The sequence below is a fragment of the Rasamsonia emersonii genome, assembly GCF_000968595.1.
Source record: "Rasamsonia emersonii CBS 393.64 chromosome Unknown ctg1118621760674, whole genome shotgun sequence".
NCBI lineage: Eukaryota > Fungi > Ascomycota > Eurotiomycetes > Eurotiales > Trichocomaceae > Rasamsonia > Rasamsonia emersonii.
Window position 1 is genome coordinate 1 of NW_013562820.1, and position 17,509 is coordinate 17,509.

Sequence of the window (17,509 nt, forward strand, 5' to 3'; positions counted from 1 at the left end):
AGGCCCCGCCCAGCGTAGATGAGTCGCAGGCGGTGATCGGCGAGGTCAGGCGGTAGCCGGGCCCGGATCAGCTGCTTGAGTCCGGCAGCGGTGGTAGTGGAAGGGGATGGGATTTCGAGCTGGACATCTGGGATGGACGCCGAGAAACGGATTGTCAGGTGGAGTTCGGTCCCAGGATCGGGCTCAGATGTGAGCAGCGTCGAATGTGAATTGTCCATTGTTTCTCTCCTCTTGAATGGAGGTCCTTCGGGGCCTCAGGAGGGTGTTACCTCTCCGGTAGGTAAGCGGGGAGGCGCCGTGTTTGCATTCTATCTAGCTGGCCGTCTTATCCAAGGTTGTCCTGATTGTCGCTACGTCACCCCGGGCCGCTGTCACGTGTGCGGCTTCTCATGTGATATCTTGATTTGAAATGGGGAGTGGCATCGATGACATACGGAGTACTCTGTCGCTGACGGCTTCAAATTAATATCATGATAATTGGAGATTCGTCTATCTACTAAATAAATCCATCTATTCTCCTTATAGACAAGACCAAAGCATTACCATTGCGGATTCTTCCGACATAAAGAGTCCAGTTGAAAAAGTCCCAAAGACGTCGTAGAGAGTATGAGATGAGAGTGACTCAAAGATGGATTGTCTTTCGAAATTCTTCACAGGACCCAACAACAGCCATAAAGGTATGATGTAAACCGAAGACAAACAAAGTCTACCATAGCAAAACGCCGCCCGATGCACCATAATACAAAATATATGACCCGTTACATATATACAGAGTATTCAACTAGACCATAAAGGACTCACCGCACCCGCACTGTTCCTCTGTTTAGGGAGTTAGTATCTATTTTGGGGAATCAAGACATCTGGCGGGCAACTTACTTATATTAGGGTTTCGGAATATGAACCTTTGGCTCAATTTATCCTCATGCCAATCCATCTCGCTTCCAATGATGCTGAATAGAGCCTTGCTGTCGATCAAGACTTTCACTCCATCTTGCTCGACAACCTCGTCGAATTTGCCGGGCTTGTCGACGTACTCCAGGTGGTAAGACAGGCCCGAGCAGCCCCGGTTCTTCACCCCAACTCTGATCATCTTTGGATCTGGCTGCGACAACAGGGCGCGCAGCTGCTTAATGGCGGCTGGCGTCAGCGTCATGGCCGCTTTTCTGGGGCGAAGCCTAGAGCGTCGGGGCTTCGTCGTCTCTTGGGATGATGTCTGTGCGGATGCGGTTGAGGAAGAATCAACAGGGGTCGGTTTCTGTGCTTCGCCCTCTCTCAGACTGACATCTGAGCTTGATTCGGAGGCCTTTTCGGTAGGAGACCCGGTCTGGTCGTGGCTCTGTGCTGTGCCCCTCTGCGGAATGAATGGTGCATCGGCAGCAATGGAGGTGTCGGTGATGCCGATATTGCGAGGCGGAGGAAAGTTATCAGGGAGGGTGTGAGGTCGGAAGGCCGTCGCAGTCTGCATGTCACGTTTCGAGGATCGGTAGATGCCCCCATATGACGAAAAGGAGCGCGACGCGCAGGCGCATCCTGCTCTGCATGGCTTGATGGCCAGTCTGAGCATGGGTGCGGATGATGTCACCGGAGGGCAAATGGCCCGACAGAAAGACATGGTGCCGAAGGGAGTGGTGGAAAAGAAAGACAGAACAGGAAAGAGATTGTCAGGTCTGTATTGTCATAAATGCCGTTGATGTGCTGTAGATTGAGCGTGATGATCGAGGTCTGTCTTGCTCTGTTTTGTCCGCGGGAAGAGAGTCGGTTTGAAGGACCTTCGGGAATTGTCAGCCGCCGTCATGCGGTGCTGCGGCGCTGGCCAATTAGCATTAAGGTGTTTCTACGCATCGCCGTGAGTGGCGCCACTCATCGATCATGGATGGGGAGAAAGGTTTAGCACGGTACCCAGGGACGGCGAACCGATTACTGCATCTGTACTTAGGTAGAGACTAAGGACGCTGTCTTGACTGCAGATCACCAATTCAGGTCTTCAGGGACAAGACGCGGCCAGATATGAGGAGAGAGAAGCTGGATTGATCCCCTACTCCGTAGTTATTCCGAACGACCTCTCGAATGGATTATTTAAGCCTCGTGCTGTGGCTGAGCCACCCGTGTTGTGGCGTTCCGCTGACGACGCGTGGCTGGTGAGGCTGTTAATTAAACCGTGACTTGGCCAGTTACGATTAATATCAGGAGATACAAGAAGCCCATAAGGATCAAACAGAGGTCGTCCACTGTGTCAGGAGCGCTCGTCATGGTTGCGGTACCCTTCTAGATAACTGCAGCGCTGTCCGAGTTCCCTGAATAGCCATGGAAGCCTCACCCCTGACCCAGCAGAGTAGACCGGAGACCTTCCAGCCCAAAATCGTGCAACTTTACGAGACGCTGTTTCGTGTAGGCATCTTCCACCTCGAAACTCTGTCGCGCCATCAGAACTGATTTTGATCTTGTAGACGTCAGATTTCACAGAACCTAGTGAAGGATTTTGGAGAGAATTTTTCCTGCTTCCCCCAGATAAAAAGCAGCTTCGTCGGATCTTAGATGATCTGAAGCCGGATGATGCATTGAGCCTGCAGGTATGACATATCCAGCGGAACTCTATTCCTTAGCCTTCGTCTTCAAAACTCTTTCTCCCCCGAGTCCTAGGTCCTAGAAGCTTTTGCTGATCCTCATGTCAGGCGCAAACCCAGCAACTGTTTGCTCGGGCCATCCGGGAAGCTGCATCGGGAGTTTCGCCCAACGATCTGCATGCGCTCGAGGTTAGTCCATCCCTGCGTATTATTTTTAAACAAATCTATTCTCGAGTCATCTACTAAAAGGAGGACAGACGCTGAGTGCCTTCCTGGGCAGTATCTTGACCAAGAAATACACCAACCCCAGTTCGGATACCATCACAATCCTAGCAGGACTTGATGAGGTCGATCAGGTCTTTTCCGACTTCGTCGGCGTCCTGGACAAGATCATCCGCAATGGCGGCAGCTGTGAGTCGATAACTCCATTATTCTAATAGAGGCATAGAAATAACTTACGAGAATACAGTCGACCTTCGGCTGAAGGCTATCCGAACGGCCATCTCGATGGTCAGCGGAGCCTACAAGACCGGTCTCGTCTCCTACTTTACTCATCGTGATCTCTTTCCTTCTCTCATGAAGGTGCGCGAGTTTCTGTATTTACTTAATGGGGATATGCTGATGAGAACCAGTTTGTAAATGACTCCGATACCCCTCTGCACATGTTGGAGCCTTTCCTGCTCCTTGGTCTGTTGGCAAACTACAACAAATTTGAGTTTCAAAATCCCTATCAGCAACGACTTGATGATTTCGTGAATGAGGCTACGATCCAGAAGATTGTCAAGGGAACGGGGGAGTCCTGCTCCGCGTTGCGAAACGGCTATGTCGCCGTCCAGGACGACCTCCCGGAGGGCTGGACTCTGACCAGCACTCTCATCTTCTTTGGCCTGCGAGCATTAGCTCCAGGAGCCAGAGAAAAGCCTGCTCCGCCTACCGCGGAAGAGGCGAAGGAGATGTTCGCTGCGCTGTAGGTAACAACCAGAACTCTCTTTTTTTCGACGTGACAACTAATACTGCTCGCTTTTGTAGACCCTCGCCTGAAGCGGCCATCCTCTTGGCTACATACGACTTTGTCAACGCAAACAAGCTTTTTGGATACAACCTCGTTACATACATGCCGGAGAAGCGGACCGAGGAGTCTCCCTTCTCAAGTTTCCTGTCGTTGACATCCTATTTGCTTCAGCATGCGTACCGGTCTGACCGGGTCGCACAGTACGCAGAGCTGAACCTGTTCACTCTCCGGATCCTGGTCGAAGACCCGGTCCTGTGCAAGCGGATATGCAGCGATGACAACAAGCGCACTGTCCGGCTGTGCCGGCAACGGCAACCATATCTCCCTCTTGTCTCGGGCGAGCGCGTCCTGGCGACGGTCATATTCGACATCATGATCGACACCATTTCGCACAATCTCCGCCGCCGTCTCGACGCCAACTTATACTGGTGAGTTTCTGTCCTAACCAAGCCGATGTCTCTTTTCCCTTTTAATTCTTCTCTAAATCTGACATACCAAACAAAAACAGTCATACCATCGCCATCCTCCTCCGTCTCTTCACATACCTCTCATCCAACAAAACACGGCTCTCATATCACTGGGCCGAACTCTGGCGTACTCTGCTCTCGCTCATGCGCTTCCTAACCACCTATGCATCCGATCTCTCCTCGAATCCGCAAGTCAATGTCCTAACGACCTCTCTTGTCGATCTGATCGCCTTCTCCCTGTCGGCGGGCGACACGTTCCTCCCCGACCCGGCATCTTACGACGACCTGTTCTACAAGATCGTCGAGACCGGTCCCATTATCAACAAGTTCCGCGACGTCTACAGATTAACCCCTTCCGTTGCCGACAGCAAGGAGACGACGACGGCGGGTGGGAACAAAAACGTCGCCGCCATCGACACCCTGATCTCCGTATCCACGCACTTCCATTCCCTCCTGTTCCAACCGGAGACTCATACCAAGAAGGGCGAAACAGCAACAAACGGCGCTTCTACAGACGCGGCGCCCATCCCAGCAAGGCGGAAGAAGAACCTCGGCCCCCGGGAGGTCCACCAGATCATCAAGCAAGGGTACGACACCCTGAGCATCCAGACGCGCGAGGGCCTGAACACGTGGGAGAAGTGGCGCGAAGCGGACTGGAAGATGGAGTTGAAGCGTGCGGCGAGATGTGCGGTTGAGGATGCCCGGAGGCTGGTTGCCTAGGTAGATCGTATTGTCTTGTCTCGTCTCGTCTCGAAACGGAGCGGAACGGGTTTCGCTGGCCTTTTTTTTGAACTTGGTTGTTTATTGAGAGTACTGATCTGGCGATCAGGGTTCTCTTTCTCTTTCCTTGTCTTTCTTTTCTTCCTTTCTTGTTTATTACTTCCCCCCCCCTTTTTTCCTATTGGTTCCATTACAAATTGATCTTCAAGTGTTTCTTTCTCCGTACAGTTTTTTTCTCCTATAATGCAGAGAGCCAAGAAAGGTAGCAATAAAGCTGAATGTAGTTAAAAAGAAAGACCATTTTCCTAATCCTAACTCTGAAGTACGCAACACGCCTAGAGCCCAAAACAAGACAATGACTAACAAAACGTGGCCATCTGCCAAGCAATACATCAGATAGGCCCTCCAAGTGGCTTTTGCAAGCTGTCTTCCGATGCTTTTTGTTGTTGTTTTTCCAATAGTCAATGTTCAACGCTTGGTTGAATGGTTGCTAAAGGAGCCAATGTGGAGGGAAATTAAGATAACATTAAACATCGCTGAAAAGGAAGGGGGGGAAAAAGACCTCAAAAAGACTTAGATTTGTTGTTCTCTTTCGAGAAAGAGCTTGATCGCACTGCCATCACGCTCAAACAAGGTGTGAGGTGGCTGTTCCCGGATTCGGATTCTGGGCACCATTGGCCTTCTCCGCGTACTCGCTACTGGGGTTGATGTATCTGTTGGCGAAATACTTTTCTGAGTTCCGGCTCAGCCAAAGTGTGAATTTGGAAAGCTCCTCGCGAAGCTTATTCGTCGATTGTTGGTCCATGTTGGTTTGCGCAATAAGTTCAGGCATTGTAGCTGGGCGCTTGATGAGCAAGAACTCAAAAATCTGCTATCGGTGTCCCACTTACCAAATAAACGCATCAGGTGGTGTGCTCCGTAGATATCGAGCGGGCCTTTGTCGGCAAAGTTCCCTGAGCCTGCCTCCCATCTGTGACGCAGGAGGCGATACTGTTCACGCTCAAACCTGTACAGAAGAATCTTGTCAAGTGACTTGTCGAAGTATTCTTTAATGCCTGCGATAACCTCTTCGAGGACATCCAAGTCTGCTGGATTAGTGCGCTTGGCTCTCTCCTCCTCGGCATAAGTATCGAGAATTGTATTGACCGAAATTGGAGCAGGCAGCGCAAGAACCTGCCGGTTCTTCGTCACATTCTCCCAGTCATCTACCAGGATGGCTTTGAGATTGTCTGGTAGCGTAATGCGAACCGATGGCCGTGAAAGGAATTGCTCCTCCTGCAGTGAATTGATCAGTAGAGTTCTCCAATGCAGACAACCTCGTCCCATAATGCATCCAAGTAATACCAGGTAATCCATAATAGGGACGAGAGACAGACTCATTCTGCGAGAGAAAGAATTGGTGATTTGCATACTTTTTCAATTTCATTGTCTCTACTTCGCTTGGTGCCTCTTGCAGGAACAGACGATTGCCTCTCTTCGCTGCCGCGGCCGGAGTCTCTGTCGGAACCGCCTCTTTTCTTGGAGCCTTTACCGCTTCGCTGCTTTAAAGCAGCTTCCGCGTCACGCCGCAGAGTCGCAGCCAGCTCTCGATTCTCCTCCGTAAATTTACGGAGGCGATCTTGGGGAACCCAGTCATCCCAGCTGTTTTGAGAAGCCGTGTTAGCGTAACTATCTTTTCCTGCTGCCAAGGAAAACTCTTCCCCTCGGGAGGGCAAGTAACTTAAGAGAGCAAGGAGGCTGAAACATTCATTTTCAACACATCAGACAAGGAAATGTGCTCAAATCACAATATTGAAACACGGACAGATCTGCCAGGCAACCGGCAGAAGTCGATGATACAGCAAGAGAAAAGAAATGGGTACATACGTATTTTTCCATCCTTTATAGTGGACCAAGTACTCATAAGGACTCTTCCGGTCCTCCGGATCGGTGTGTCTGATGTCGATGATCTTTGCTTCGTAGAGAATCTCATGATGGAAACAGAGGACCCTCTCGTCCTTTTGATAAACCAACTGGCTAGCCGGCGCCATGTTGGTAGAAGAAGATACAATTTCTCAAGCAAGATGCTCCCCGACCTCACTCGAATCCTCGAGCGTAGTGAGAAGTTGCCGACAGTTGAAAGGCGAATGTCCTTACTGTCAGAGTGAGACAAGTGGCACCTCCAACCACGGCACAGGGAACCGAAAAGATGCACAGACGCTGTACAGGAAAGAACGATGAGAAATCACACAATAAAAAAAGATAGAGAGAACTTTTGTAATCCTTCCAGAAGGAGTCGAAACAGCAAACACGAGGGATGGAAGAGTCTTTCTGCAAGAATATACTGTCCGAGCCCGAGATTTGGAAATCCGAGGCCAGACTCAAAACATCCTTTCGGACGAGGTATGTCTTTACTTTATAGGGAAAGAAGAAGGAGAAGATGGGGGGAGCGTGGCAGTGAATGAGCTTGTCCTGAATAGCCCTGAATACAGTATTGTTCAGGCGTGCTCTCAATCCACGCGTGTTGGGCTTGGAAGGGAGAAGAGACGGGAAGCGGGAGGCAAAGCGCGTTCGAAGAAATCCCTCCGCGAAGAGTCCAGAAGACCAGACCCCTTCTTTGGCACACTAAGGCAGACACAATCAACCTCAGCCCCTGTCCTACATCTCACTCATCTCCCCAGATCCTCCTTTACTGTGCTCTACGTCTTCTGCCTGGATTGTTGGATGCACAGATTCATCTCTGAAGCCCCTGCTTGTAACAAGACGCGTTCTTATTGAGCCCAGTCGCTCCACCCATCGGAACTCAAGCCTAGTTCTCTTCGATGTTGCTTAAAAGTAACTATTTGATTCGGATCGAGATCCCCTTTTAGTAGCGTCATCTTTTAGAGCAGCTTCCTGCCTCTCTTGTGTTCTAGAAAATGGCGCCGTCGGAGGAGTCGATCCTCAGTAACTTTCTCTTGTCTCCCGCGTCATTGCCAACCATCATATCTCTGCAGAAATTCACTGAGCTGTTTCCGAAACGTCTTCAGTCTCATCCCCAGATCAAAGTTCTGTACCGAGAACTACAAGAATTGCGCTCCCAGGACATGGACCTGGTCAGCGAAAACATCAGCAAAGAAGTCCGAAGAGGCGCAAAGCAAAAGGCGGATCTGCTGAAAGCGCTGAAAGCCTCGGGAATTGACGCGATGAATGACAGCGAACATCGCGAGATTGATCTGGATCTCCAACTCTTCGGCCAGGGGTCCAACAAGCCAGCTGAGGCCTTTCACACATTCCCCAGCCTTTTATCCGAGATGGAGAGAGCATGTGCAACCTTGGAGCGTGAGATCTCGACTGCGGAAAAGGAAGCAGCGGCAACGCTGGAAGAGCTACAAAAGATTGTTGGCGACATGAGCGATCTACGCTATGGCAAACTCAACAAACCCGGGGTCACAGCAGAAGAGTTTGTGAACGAGACTATCCGAGGATTGAGGAGCCTCGAAGACGCCTGCGACCGTGCAGACACGTCATGAGGACGACTTCCAGGGGCTTTCAACCAGAATGAGATGGCACCGATATCCAAAACCATCAATCATTTGTCCTGGCGAGGTCCACGCCGCAAACAGTTCTGCTTTGAGAATAATGGATTGTCATTCAATGAAGTCCCATAATGTCCTATTGGGTCTTGCGTACATAAGTCTTGAAGACCCCCAACGGACCTGAAAAAAAAAAGGACAACAAACTGCTTGCGATTTTCGCCACAGAACGAGAAGGGAAATGACCTGGTAAAAAGGGAAAAATCGATAAAAACCAATTTGCTTTTCGAGTCAGCTATAGGAGTGGGAATTCCACCGGCGAGAAGGTCAAGCATGAAAAGAAACTCCAACATAGACAAGCATCCACAAGGGAAAAGGCAAAAAGTCCAAAAATGAGAAACGATCCCGAATTTTTTTTATCGCACTATGTCCGGATCTTGAGTGTTCGCTTCTTCAAGTTTCCAATTCCTGGAGAAAGGAATTTCCAATCAGAAAACGCATCCGTTCGTCAGTTTCAGGTGCCACTTCGTCGTCTGCCATAGTTGGGCGGCCAACTACATCGAACTCGAAAGGCACGATTGGTGCGCGTTGCTTCCAATTGACTGTTATATTCCCAGGAACTCTGGGGAGAGGTGGGAAGCGACTGTAACCGGACTTGCTTCTCTGAGATCCCTCGTGCTGCAGTTCGTCCTCATCTGGCCAGGGAGCTTGTGGTCTAGCGGGCCGTTCTACCTCGCCAGGCCTCCATATCGATTGTCTGGACAATACCGAAGAGAAGAAATCCGGAAAGACTTTGCCTCCAAATATAGGTTGGACAGTCAGCTTATTGCTGGCTTTTTTCTTCTCTATCTTGGCAGTCAACTGCCGGAGTCTTTCTTCGTTCATCTCCAGACGTTGGGCTAGCCACGCGGCCCAGGAGGTCGGGACAAATGGAGAATTGGGTGCTATTTGAGCCATATTGATCTGCACCTGTGTGAAGTTTTCGAATTCTCTGATTTCATCTGACACCCAAGTCAGTGACATGTGCGGATGGGGCTCGACGCCGACTCCGACTCCGCTTGTGTGTTTCTTCATTCTCTGCGGTTAGCAAATCTCCACATGTGCCCAGAGCGAGACACACTATACCTTCAGGGAGCGATTTAGGTGCTTATCAGCAAGAAATCTGCAGTACTGAATAAGGAAGGATTTCAAGAGTGGCCAGAAATGGACGACTGAATGGATCCAAGAGAATGGCGGATGCCACTAGCCCTGGTGGATGCATGCAGTGCCACACGAGAGGATGACAATGACAAGTCTGACAGCAGATATCAAACCAACTGATGGGAGTCACATCTGCCAATACGCCAAGATGAGATGCAAGTTTCTGTGAGCCAATGTCCAGAGACCAGTGATGGTCGTGCAGCTTTCTCACAGCTACTTTGCGGAACTAGACGAAGCTCCCTAAAGAAGGAGATGATGATATGCAGCCAAGGCAAGACGAATTTGGTATCTTCCCAGTTGGCGCTCTGTTAGAATGCCACAATTCTTTATTGCTTGTTCTTTCTAGGTGGCATCCCAACCAAGACCCTCGTGGTTCATCCTAGACAACCGCAGACACATCTGACTCTGAGAGAAGAAGATGCTGCAAGTCTGGGGGATGTGCTAGGCTTATATCCACGCATGATCCTCCGTGGTGAGTGACAAAGAGGGATAGATTGTTCGGCAATGGCCGCAGATCAAGGAAGAGTCATTGTGTTGACTGAAGTGAATAGCTTAGCAACCTCAATAGGCATAGAACAATAAATAATGAATGCTGAATGGTATCCATGCATTGGTATTCTCTGGTCTGTCTCCAGTGAATACACATCTTCATTGTTGCTATTGTAGTACTACGTTTCTGCTTCTGTCTCAGATGGATAATAGCCAGAAAAAGAAAATAACAGGCAGCATCCAAAATAGATAAGGGAAAAAGTAAAGAAAAAAACTGGCTCTCTCTGGAGAAATTAACAACAATGCTCTGAGGGCTTCATTTTCATTTTGGTTCCTTCCTACATGTATTTAATAATCTGCTCTATTGTTTGGTAAGTGAAAGACTTCTCTAGAAGGTAGTTGATCAAAAACTAGTGAAGTTGGATAGTAATTCACTTGCAATGTGCTGTACAAGTAGGTGCAGGAGTACTACTTACTCATCATAGTAGTTCTACATCATAGTAGTTGGAACTATGGAAGCTCATGGCGGCTTTCTAATGAACAGAGGGGACAAGATTATCAATATTTACGAGATCCAAGGTCGCTATCTATTATTATTATTGTTGCTCAAACCAATTCGGGGACCAGGATCCAGGACTATTCCATGATTGGAGAACACTCTATGCAGCCATAGCGGGAACTGCCGATAAGACGCGATCTTGGCAGAGATACGCGTCTATATCAACCATTATTTTATTTGTATCCCACCGAAGCTTGAACAACAAACACACGAGCATTGAATAAAATTGAACACTACACTACACTACAATCTACATTCAACCAGACAACTTCTGCAATGCCGTCCATACCTCTCTACCCACGGCCCGCCGTGGCCTCGCATGACCACGCCAATTCCAATCCCCTCCCTCCGCTCTTACAGACGCCTTCCGGCCTGGCCATTCTCGAACTGCAAGGCACCATCAACATCCCTGCCCCCACCGAAGAGGAGCTCTCCAGAGCAAGCGATGACGCTGCCGGAGAATCGGGCGCGACTTTCGAAACTGAGATTGGCAAGCTCATGTTCCCTGATTACTCGCCTCTGAACCCTGACGACACCAAATGGATGAAAAAAGTCTATCTCTATGCGGGGCGGTATCAGCGCATGATGGGGGAAGTGAAGAAACTCACGAAGCCACTGGCCGTTATTCGGCGACGCCAGAAGCAGCATGTGGACGGAGATCAATCGCTGGGAAAACGGGGTGCAGGCCAAGATGGAGATGAGCTTGAGATCGTGGAGATTATCAAATACAAGATTCTCTTTCCGTCGCGGCCTGAGCCTGTCGGTCTTGAGTGATAGATTTTAAGTTTATTGTGTTTTTCATTCTGAATCTGGACACTTGTACAACTTTCAATTCTCGATCCCATCTCCCGACGCATCTCCCGGCATAGCTCTCTCTGTCGCCGCCGCCGCCTCCTCCTCCCAGCCTCCCGGCACGATCTTGTCTGCCACCTGCTTCATCAAGCCATATCTAGCACCGCGGAGCAGTGCTCTTACTGGGGCCAGAACCCCAGCGCCCCCAGCACAACCCCTAGCATACCCCCTGGTGCATCTCCAGGACCCTCCGCACCCTCCGCCGAAATCGCGGCCTCCACCACCAACTCTTCATGGCTGCTAACGTGGCTTCTGGTGCCGCTTGGCGCATTCTCTCGCCCGAAGGCCTTCCGGACCTCTCCCAGTTGGGGATTCAATATGGTGAAGAGCAACTTTGTTGATAAACCTGATCAATGTCATGATGAAGATGTGGATCTACCATTTAAGCTGGACGATTATCAGCAAGTGCTCGACAAGCATCTCTAATTATCGTCCCACCCCTCTCCAGTTCATTATCAACATCTCGGAGCGGCCGCTCCACGCTTCGGCGCTGCTGGTCTTGACGCTTCTGGTCAACTTTTTGCAACCTTTTGAGGATCTTTATTTGATCTTCCAGAAGCACTCGTTCCCGCCGCATCTGTTTCTGCTCCCGCTTCCTCTCTCTGCAGCTGTTTAATCTGCCACAGGAGCTGTCTCCGTTCACGCTCCCGCTCTTCCCGCTCTTGCTGCCGCTCTTGCTGCCGCTCTTGCTGCCGCTCTTGCTGCCGCTCTTGCTGCCGCTCTTCCTGCTCTTTTTGCAGGGCGTTCTGGGACGCACACAGCCGTTCCCTTAAGATGGCGACCTGGAGCACGGTATTTGAACTAGTCCACCATCTCTGGATCCACCTGCAGAAGGCAATTGTCAGTCTTTTATATAAACTGATTTATGATGGGGAATGCTGCATAGTCTAACAGAAAGAATTTCCTCAGTTGGCCTCCGAACACGGTTGCAAGCAATTCCAACAGAGCAAACAACCAGCCGAAAAATGTAAGTACTGGAGTGGGTTGTCCAGTTCTGGTTGCAATGGGCTGGGACTGGACAAAGAGAAGGAGAGAGAGGAGGAGAGGAAGAAGTCTGTGAGCCCATTAGATTTTCAAGAGCAACAGCGGGGATCGCTAGCACGCTGTTTTGGGTATCTTTTTTGCTCCATTCAGAGGGAAGAAGTTTTAACGAACTCAGAAATGCCAGAACCACCATTGCGTTGCGTGCGATGTGCTTTTATTTCAGGAATGTTGTGGGCAAGAACCTGGAAAAATTCGTCGGGAAAGGTGTACTGGGGCATGGCATACAAGGAACGAGGAAGGAACGGTGAAGGAAAGAGGAAGGAATGAGGAGATATCCAAATTTGGAAAGAGAGAGGGAGCTTCACCGTAGAAAATGCCCACCGCGGTTCCTTCCCTGTGAAGACTGCTTTTCCTTCACCGTACAATAATAATCATCATCAACGTCCTCAGAATAGGCAGCTGAAAGACTCGGAGTTTCCTCCTGCTTCCCCTTCGATGTCGTCTGGAAGACTTGACTTTCGAACGACACTGACGAGAGTCGAGACACACACGACAGGAATGGAAGCTTCTCGTGCAATTCGTGCAGCGACGTATACTCTGGGGGCTCTGAATCGGAGACGACATCTGGGAGTTCAGAAAACAGCGACAGGGTATAATACTCTGCTTTCGATAATGGCGTGGCCATCATAGAATCGATGCTCAATCGCCCTGCGATGCATTCGGAAGGGATTTTCTCGCAACCTACGTCTTCGGAGGCTGCTTCCACCGACATGAGGTCCATCCATTTCTTCTCTTCAGACATTGATAACCACTACACTGGATCAGGGTGTCGGGCGACCAGACCATGCAGTTGTGATTCACGGCTTTCTGTGCTTGCAGTATAATGCCAAGGAGGCTTGATGGCGCTATGATCACTACTAGCAAAATTCATACGAATTTGTCCTGGTGAATCTAATCCTCGGTTCAGAGGTGCAGTATCGATCGCTTATCTTGAGAGCGATGAATTCACACGTAATATACAGTCACCACACTCCGATTCCAAACTCAATTTCAACAATGGTTCTCCATGAGCCAAGTTTTGTCAGGAGTCAGGACCATAGTTTGAGAATTCCTTTCTAATGAACACAGTTCCCATTCCTATCAGATCGTGAAATTCGGACTACTCGTATCTCTGTTGTTGTCTAGCAATGCTATGTGATATCAGGGTATTCCGTTCTATGGCATTCAGACTACAGTTCGACATTGAGACCATGACGATTTCTCTATTGCCATCTGTTTCTTTTCCCGCGTAGTAATGTTCCTTCATCAAGAGATGAGTAATTAATGCGAGAAACTACCTCTCCCAATATTCTGTACATTATGCCATAACTCCGTCCGGATGCAATATTCATTCTCCCTATACTTGGCACTCATTTCTCGCCCGTCCCGTCCTTCTCGATCTCCTCCATCTTGAGGACGGCATCCCGGGCTATCTTCCTCGTCACCTCACTGAGCTTGTCGCATTCACTGAACTCAACCAGCCGATCCTTCCACAGCTTCCACCGCTGCGGACTGAAGGCCGTCTTCCCGGGACCCTTGACCAGCGGACCATGGTAATCCCCGCCCACGGTCGGACCCTTCCGGTAGATGACATGACCTGCATGCGCGATCCACTCGGCCGCAATGGCGACGTGGATGTCCACCTCCGGATCGGCCGTTGGGTCGGTGAGGATCTGGCGGAGACGGCCTTTGCCGCTGTCGTACCGGCCCTCCAGAGCGTCGGCCAGCGCCCAGATGCAGTACCGGTCGTTGGGGACGGTGCCGTTGCCCATCAGGCGGGCGCCATAGCTCTGGAAATTCAGATTACGCTGGTTCTTGACTGCCGGGTCGAGTGGCTTGCTGCGATCGCTCTTGCCGTAGTTAGTTAGCAGGTAGCAACAAGAGATGAAGGGCAATTCATTCAATTCAATTCATGAACTTACATCATACGCATCGCTGAACGTCTCGCCAAACAGCGGCAGACTCTTCCAGAGCTCAAATTTCCCCCATTCTGCGATGTGAACCGGTCGAGAGGGCAGATCCCGGAGGGTCTTGACCAGCTCGGCCAGCTTGTCTTGGGCCGGGTGTCGATGCGGGATCTGCCTTGCTACCGTGTGAAAGGGCTGGAAGAAGGAGTAGATGAAGCTGTCGGGGGATTCCTTCTCCTGGCCAGGCTCGTCAGGGCGCTTTTCTGGGTGGAGGTTGTCGAGTGCTCTGGCGGCGTCGTCCAGACTGTTGGTGCTGGTTGGTTGCAGGACGTCGTTGAGGATGGCGAAGATCTTCTCCTGGACGGGCGTCGGTTCGTCGTCTTCCAGGCTCAGGTTGAGCGGGTCTGCCATTTTTTTCCCCCTTCTTTTCTTCCGATCAGGATGTATTAACTATGGATGTAATCGTATAACTGATACAACTATGATATCAGGATGGAGATTTGTGTTCAAGATGCCTCCTTTCTGGGTTTGCCCCGTCTAACGTTCTCTGCAGGCTGAGTCATGCTACGCGACGACTGCAACATCATTTTCCTGTGCCAGGATCATGGATGATGACTCAGTGTAGCTGTACCAAAGGGCAAAAAAAGAGAGAGTTTACCCATGATACGATCTTCCCGATAGCAGATCCGATCGTGTCGCTGTGGGGACGGATATGGAACGTTGGGGCGAGGGGGCCAAAAACTTAAGCATACAAATGCAACTTCAGTTAAATTAAAGTAGCTTCTTTTTAACTCTATATTCAGGTTTGCCGATCTGATTGGGAGAAACTCCTTCTAGAAGCGTATAGTGATCTCGTGCGCATATCCAGCACGGAAGGTCGCAGCTCTCTATTCGGCCCCGTGGCGCTCTGCACGTGTCACTCCAATAATGATCACAATGCATATACGAGGTTAATGTTGCGAGTCTAGTAAGTGAGTCTGCTGGTCGAGATCGCCGTCATGGAAAGATGTGGAACAGGCCCATCGGCCCCTGGCTGTAGATATAAAGTCCTCTTCATGTACTGTACGTACTGCATATGGAGGTGATGGCCAGGAACTCCTGTTCTGTTTGAATTGATTCATTCAGTCATTCATTTATACGTACATTCATTCATTTTTCTTGCCTGTCAGACCATAGACAATCAGATTACATACCATTCATTCATTATCAGTCAACATGGTCAACGTCAAGTCCCTCCTTTTCTTTGCCTTTGCGGCATCTGCGATTGCAGCTCCCCTCGAGCCCATTGAAAACTTGAATGCGACTTTGGTTGGCACTCCAGCGCAGCTCCACGCTGCCAATGATGTTGTAAGTATTGATATCCTCGAATATATCTATATAAGATGCGTATACAGAGTAGAATCAAGCTGACCACCGTTCAGATATACTACTGCCGCAAATCCACAGACGCAGCGCAGACCAACAACAACGGCGCCCTGATTGCCCAAATCTCCAAGAACAAGGCCATGGCAAGCGCCAAATGGGCCGGTTACGGCAAAACGGCGAGCGGATACCCGAAGCGGTTCTACAACAACGAGAGGTTGAACTTCGCAAAGCCGTGTAACATGAAGGGCCACGACATCTACGAATTCCCCATCATAATAGGCCAGAAGACCAACTTCCCCAAGGACTCTAAGAAGGGGGCCGCCAACCCGGGTCCGGTCCGGGTGTACTACGACCAGCACTTCAACTTCTGCGGTATCGGCGTCAAGCCGAATGATGATAATTCGGGGCACCCGCACTTGTGCACGACTTCGTAGGTGGACTGGTGGGGGAAAAGAAAACCAAGCATGTATGTAGGATATGATTTATGGAGATATCAATTAAGAAGATACGGAACAGAATACGATCAGATAAGTTTTCGTGTAACTATGAGATAAACAAGTAGAAGAAGGTCAGTAATAATCATATCCCAAACTACCTTGCCTAGGGTAATAAATAATCCGTTAGGTAATAGTCAGTGCGGAATTCAGCATGAATCTTAATTCCCGACGGAGAGAGGACCTTTCCTTTAAATTAGTAAAGGATGCATTCAATAAAGCATCATTTATAGACGAAGGAAGCAGGTATGATGGACTGAGTTTTTATATCTTTTTTTTTTCAAATAAAATAATAATAAATCACTACTGCCCTAATAGTTTGCTGAAAATTGAATTTCTCATGGCAGTAGTAGTAGTGATACCGAGAAAGAGCCAGTTCTCCATGTGCGGAAATACTCCGCCCCGTGTATAACCGGTGCATCGTCGTATCCTCTTTCCATAATGTAGGACGAGGACAGGGTTATTTAGTTATTCACATCTGATCCGATATGATCTGACATTATTCCTCTGTTACGATCATTGTATATCAAGTGCTATCGACTTACATACTTCGACATCACAAACTGTGTACTGTGTACTCTTACTATACAACACACCATGGCCCCAATCGAACGCATCACACTCTTCAAAATCCCCAACGAGGCGGACCGCGAGCGCGTCCTGGAGCAGTACAAGATCCTCGCAAAGACTGCTGTTAAGGTGAAGAACCTTCCTCTTTTTCTCTATTACCATCACCTAATCTAATAAATGATGGTGTTGTACAGGACGGAAAACCCTACATCACCAACCTCGCTGTCGGCCCGTTGTTCCCTGATCCTCGGAACAAAGGGTTCAATGTCGCTGTCAAGACGACCTTTGCGTCGCTGGAGGATATGCAGTATTATGATAATGAGTGTGAGGCGCATAAAGCGCTGAAGGCGGTTGCGGGGCCTGTCAAGGAGGATGTTTTGTCGGCTTATTTTGAGAGTGTTGTATGAACATAACACGGAATGTGATAGCATAGTGAGAAGGGGAAGGGGATGAGATGGAGGGGAGGAATATGGGTTTTCTTTCTCTATCTTGGAGGAGTGGTTTTCCTTGACGCAATGGATGAGAGATTTGTTTCCATTAACTGATGAATCAAAATCTCTTATCAACGCTGCATGATGACATCTGAATATACTACACACCAGACACGTCATTTCTTCACTCATGCGTGGAGGGTCCACGATCACCCGTAATACATGCAAATACATTGGATAAATAATCGGAACATAACTCAATGGTGATACTACATTGATACCACCGGTCGAATGCAAGCAGAGACGGAAGAACATGCCGCCAAGGGGGTATAAGTTGCTGCACTTAGTTCCTCGACAGGATC

General features: G+C 49.4%; 9 protein-coding genes across 9 annotated transcripts; 5 read left to right on the plus strand and 4 right to left on the minus strand.

Moving 5' to 3' along the window:
- Window positions 1-781: 781 nt before the first annotated feature.
- On the minus strand, window positions 782-1,612 carry T310_8188 (Iron-sulfur cluster assembly accessory protein Isa1; the record flags this gene model as incomplete). Its single annotated transcript, XM_013469021.1, has 2 exons — window positions 782-819; window positions 877-1,612. The coding sequence occupies 2 exons, from the start codon at window positions 1,610-1,612 to the stop codon at window positions 782-784; spliced, it is 774 nt and encodes a 257-aa protein (XP_013324475.1).
- A 692-nt stretch (window positions 1,613-2,304) lies between these two features.
- Window positions 2,305-4,763, plus strand: T310_8189 (uncharacterized protein; the record flags this gene model as incomplete). The annotated part of the gene is made up of 8 exons (XM_013469022.1): window positions 2,305-2,388; window positions 2,448-2,570; window positions 2,673-2,753; window positions 2,822-2,975; window positions 3,034-3,146; window positions 3,197-3,531; window positions 3,594-4,004; window positions 4,085-4,763. The coding sequence occupies 8 exons, from the start codon at window positions 2,305-2,307 to the stop codon at window positions 4,761-4,763; spliced, it is 1,980 nt and encodes a 659-aa protein (XP_013324476.1).
- Window positions 4,764-5,388: 625 nt separating this feature from the next.
- Window positions 5,389-6,793, minus strand: T310_8190 (Histone acetylase complex subunit MRG15-2; the record flags this gene model as incomplete). The annotated part of the gene is made up of 4 exons (XM_013469023.1): window positions 5,389-5,600; window positions 5,654-6,038; window positions 6,176-6,500; window positions 6,630-6,793. 4 exons carry the CDS (start codon window positions 6,791-6,793, stop codon window positions 5,389-5,391), a joined length of 1,086 nt encoding a protein of 361 aa, XP_013324477.1.
- An 867-nt stretch (window positions 6,794-7,660) lies between these two features.
- T310_8191 (uncharacterized protein) lies at window positions 7,661-8,254 on the plus strand (the record flags this gene model as incomplete). Its single annotated transcript, XM_013469024.1, has 1 exon — window positions 7,661-8,254. One exon carries the CDS (start codon window positions 7,661-7,663, stop codon window positions 8,252-8,254), a length of 594 nt encoding a protein of 197 aa, XP_013324478.1.
- Window positions 8,255-8,710: 456 nt separating this feature from the next.
- T310_8192 (uncharacterized protein) lies at window positions 8,711-9,214 on the minus strand (the record flags this gene model as incomplete). Its single annotated transcript, XM_013469025.1, has 1 exon — window positions 8,711-9,214. One exon carries the CDS (start codon window positions 9,212-9,214, stop codon window positions 8,711-8,713), a length of 504 nt encoding a protein of 167 aa, XP_013324479.1.
- A 1,567-nt stretch (window positions 9,215-10,781) lies between these two features.
- Window positions 10,782-11,783, plus strand: T310_8193 (uncharacterized protein; the record flags this gene model as incomplete). Its single annotated transcript, XM_013469026.1, has 2 exons — window positions 10,782-11,264; window positions 11,490-11,783. The coding sequence occupies 2 exons, from the start codon at window positions 10,782-10,784 to the stop codon at window positions 11,781-11,783; spliced, it is 777 nt and encodes a 258-aa protein (XP_013324480.1).
- Window positions 11,784-13,750: 1,967 nt separating this feature from the next.
- T310_8194 (uncharacterized protein) lies at window positions 13,751-14,698 on the minus strand (the record flags this gene model as incomplete). Its single annotated transcript, XM_013469027.1, has 2 exons — window positions 13,751-14,230; window positions 14,303-14,698. The coding sequence occupies 2 exons, from the start codon at window positions 14,696-14,698 to the stop codon at window positions 13,751-13,753; spliced, it is 876 nt and encodes a 291-aa protein (XP_013324481.1).
- An 804-nt stretch (window positions 14,699-15,502) lies between these two features.
- Window positions 15,503-16,086, plus strand: T310_8195 (uncharacterized protein; the record flags this gene model as incomplete). Its single annotated transcript, XM_013469028.1, has 2 exons — window positions 15,503-15,634; window positions 15,709-16,086. The coding sequence occupies 2 exons, from the start codon at window positions 15,503-15,505 to the stop codon at window positions 16,084-16,086; spliced, it is 510 nt and encodes a 169-aa protein (XP_013324482.1).
- A 657-nt stretch (window positions 16,087-16,743) lies between these two features.
- T310_8196 (uncharacterized protein) lies at window positions 16,744-17,123 on the plus strand (the record flags this gene model as incomplete). Its single annotated transcript, XM_013469029.1, has 2 exons — window positions 16,744-16,845; window positions 16,911-17,123. 2 exons carry the CDS (start codon window positions 16,744-16,746, stop codon window positions 17,121-17,123), a joined length of 315 nt encoding a protein of 104 aa, XP_013324483.1.
- Window positions 17,124-17,509: the final 386 nt, after the last annotated feature.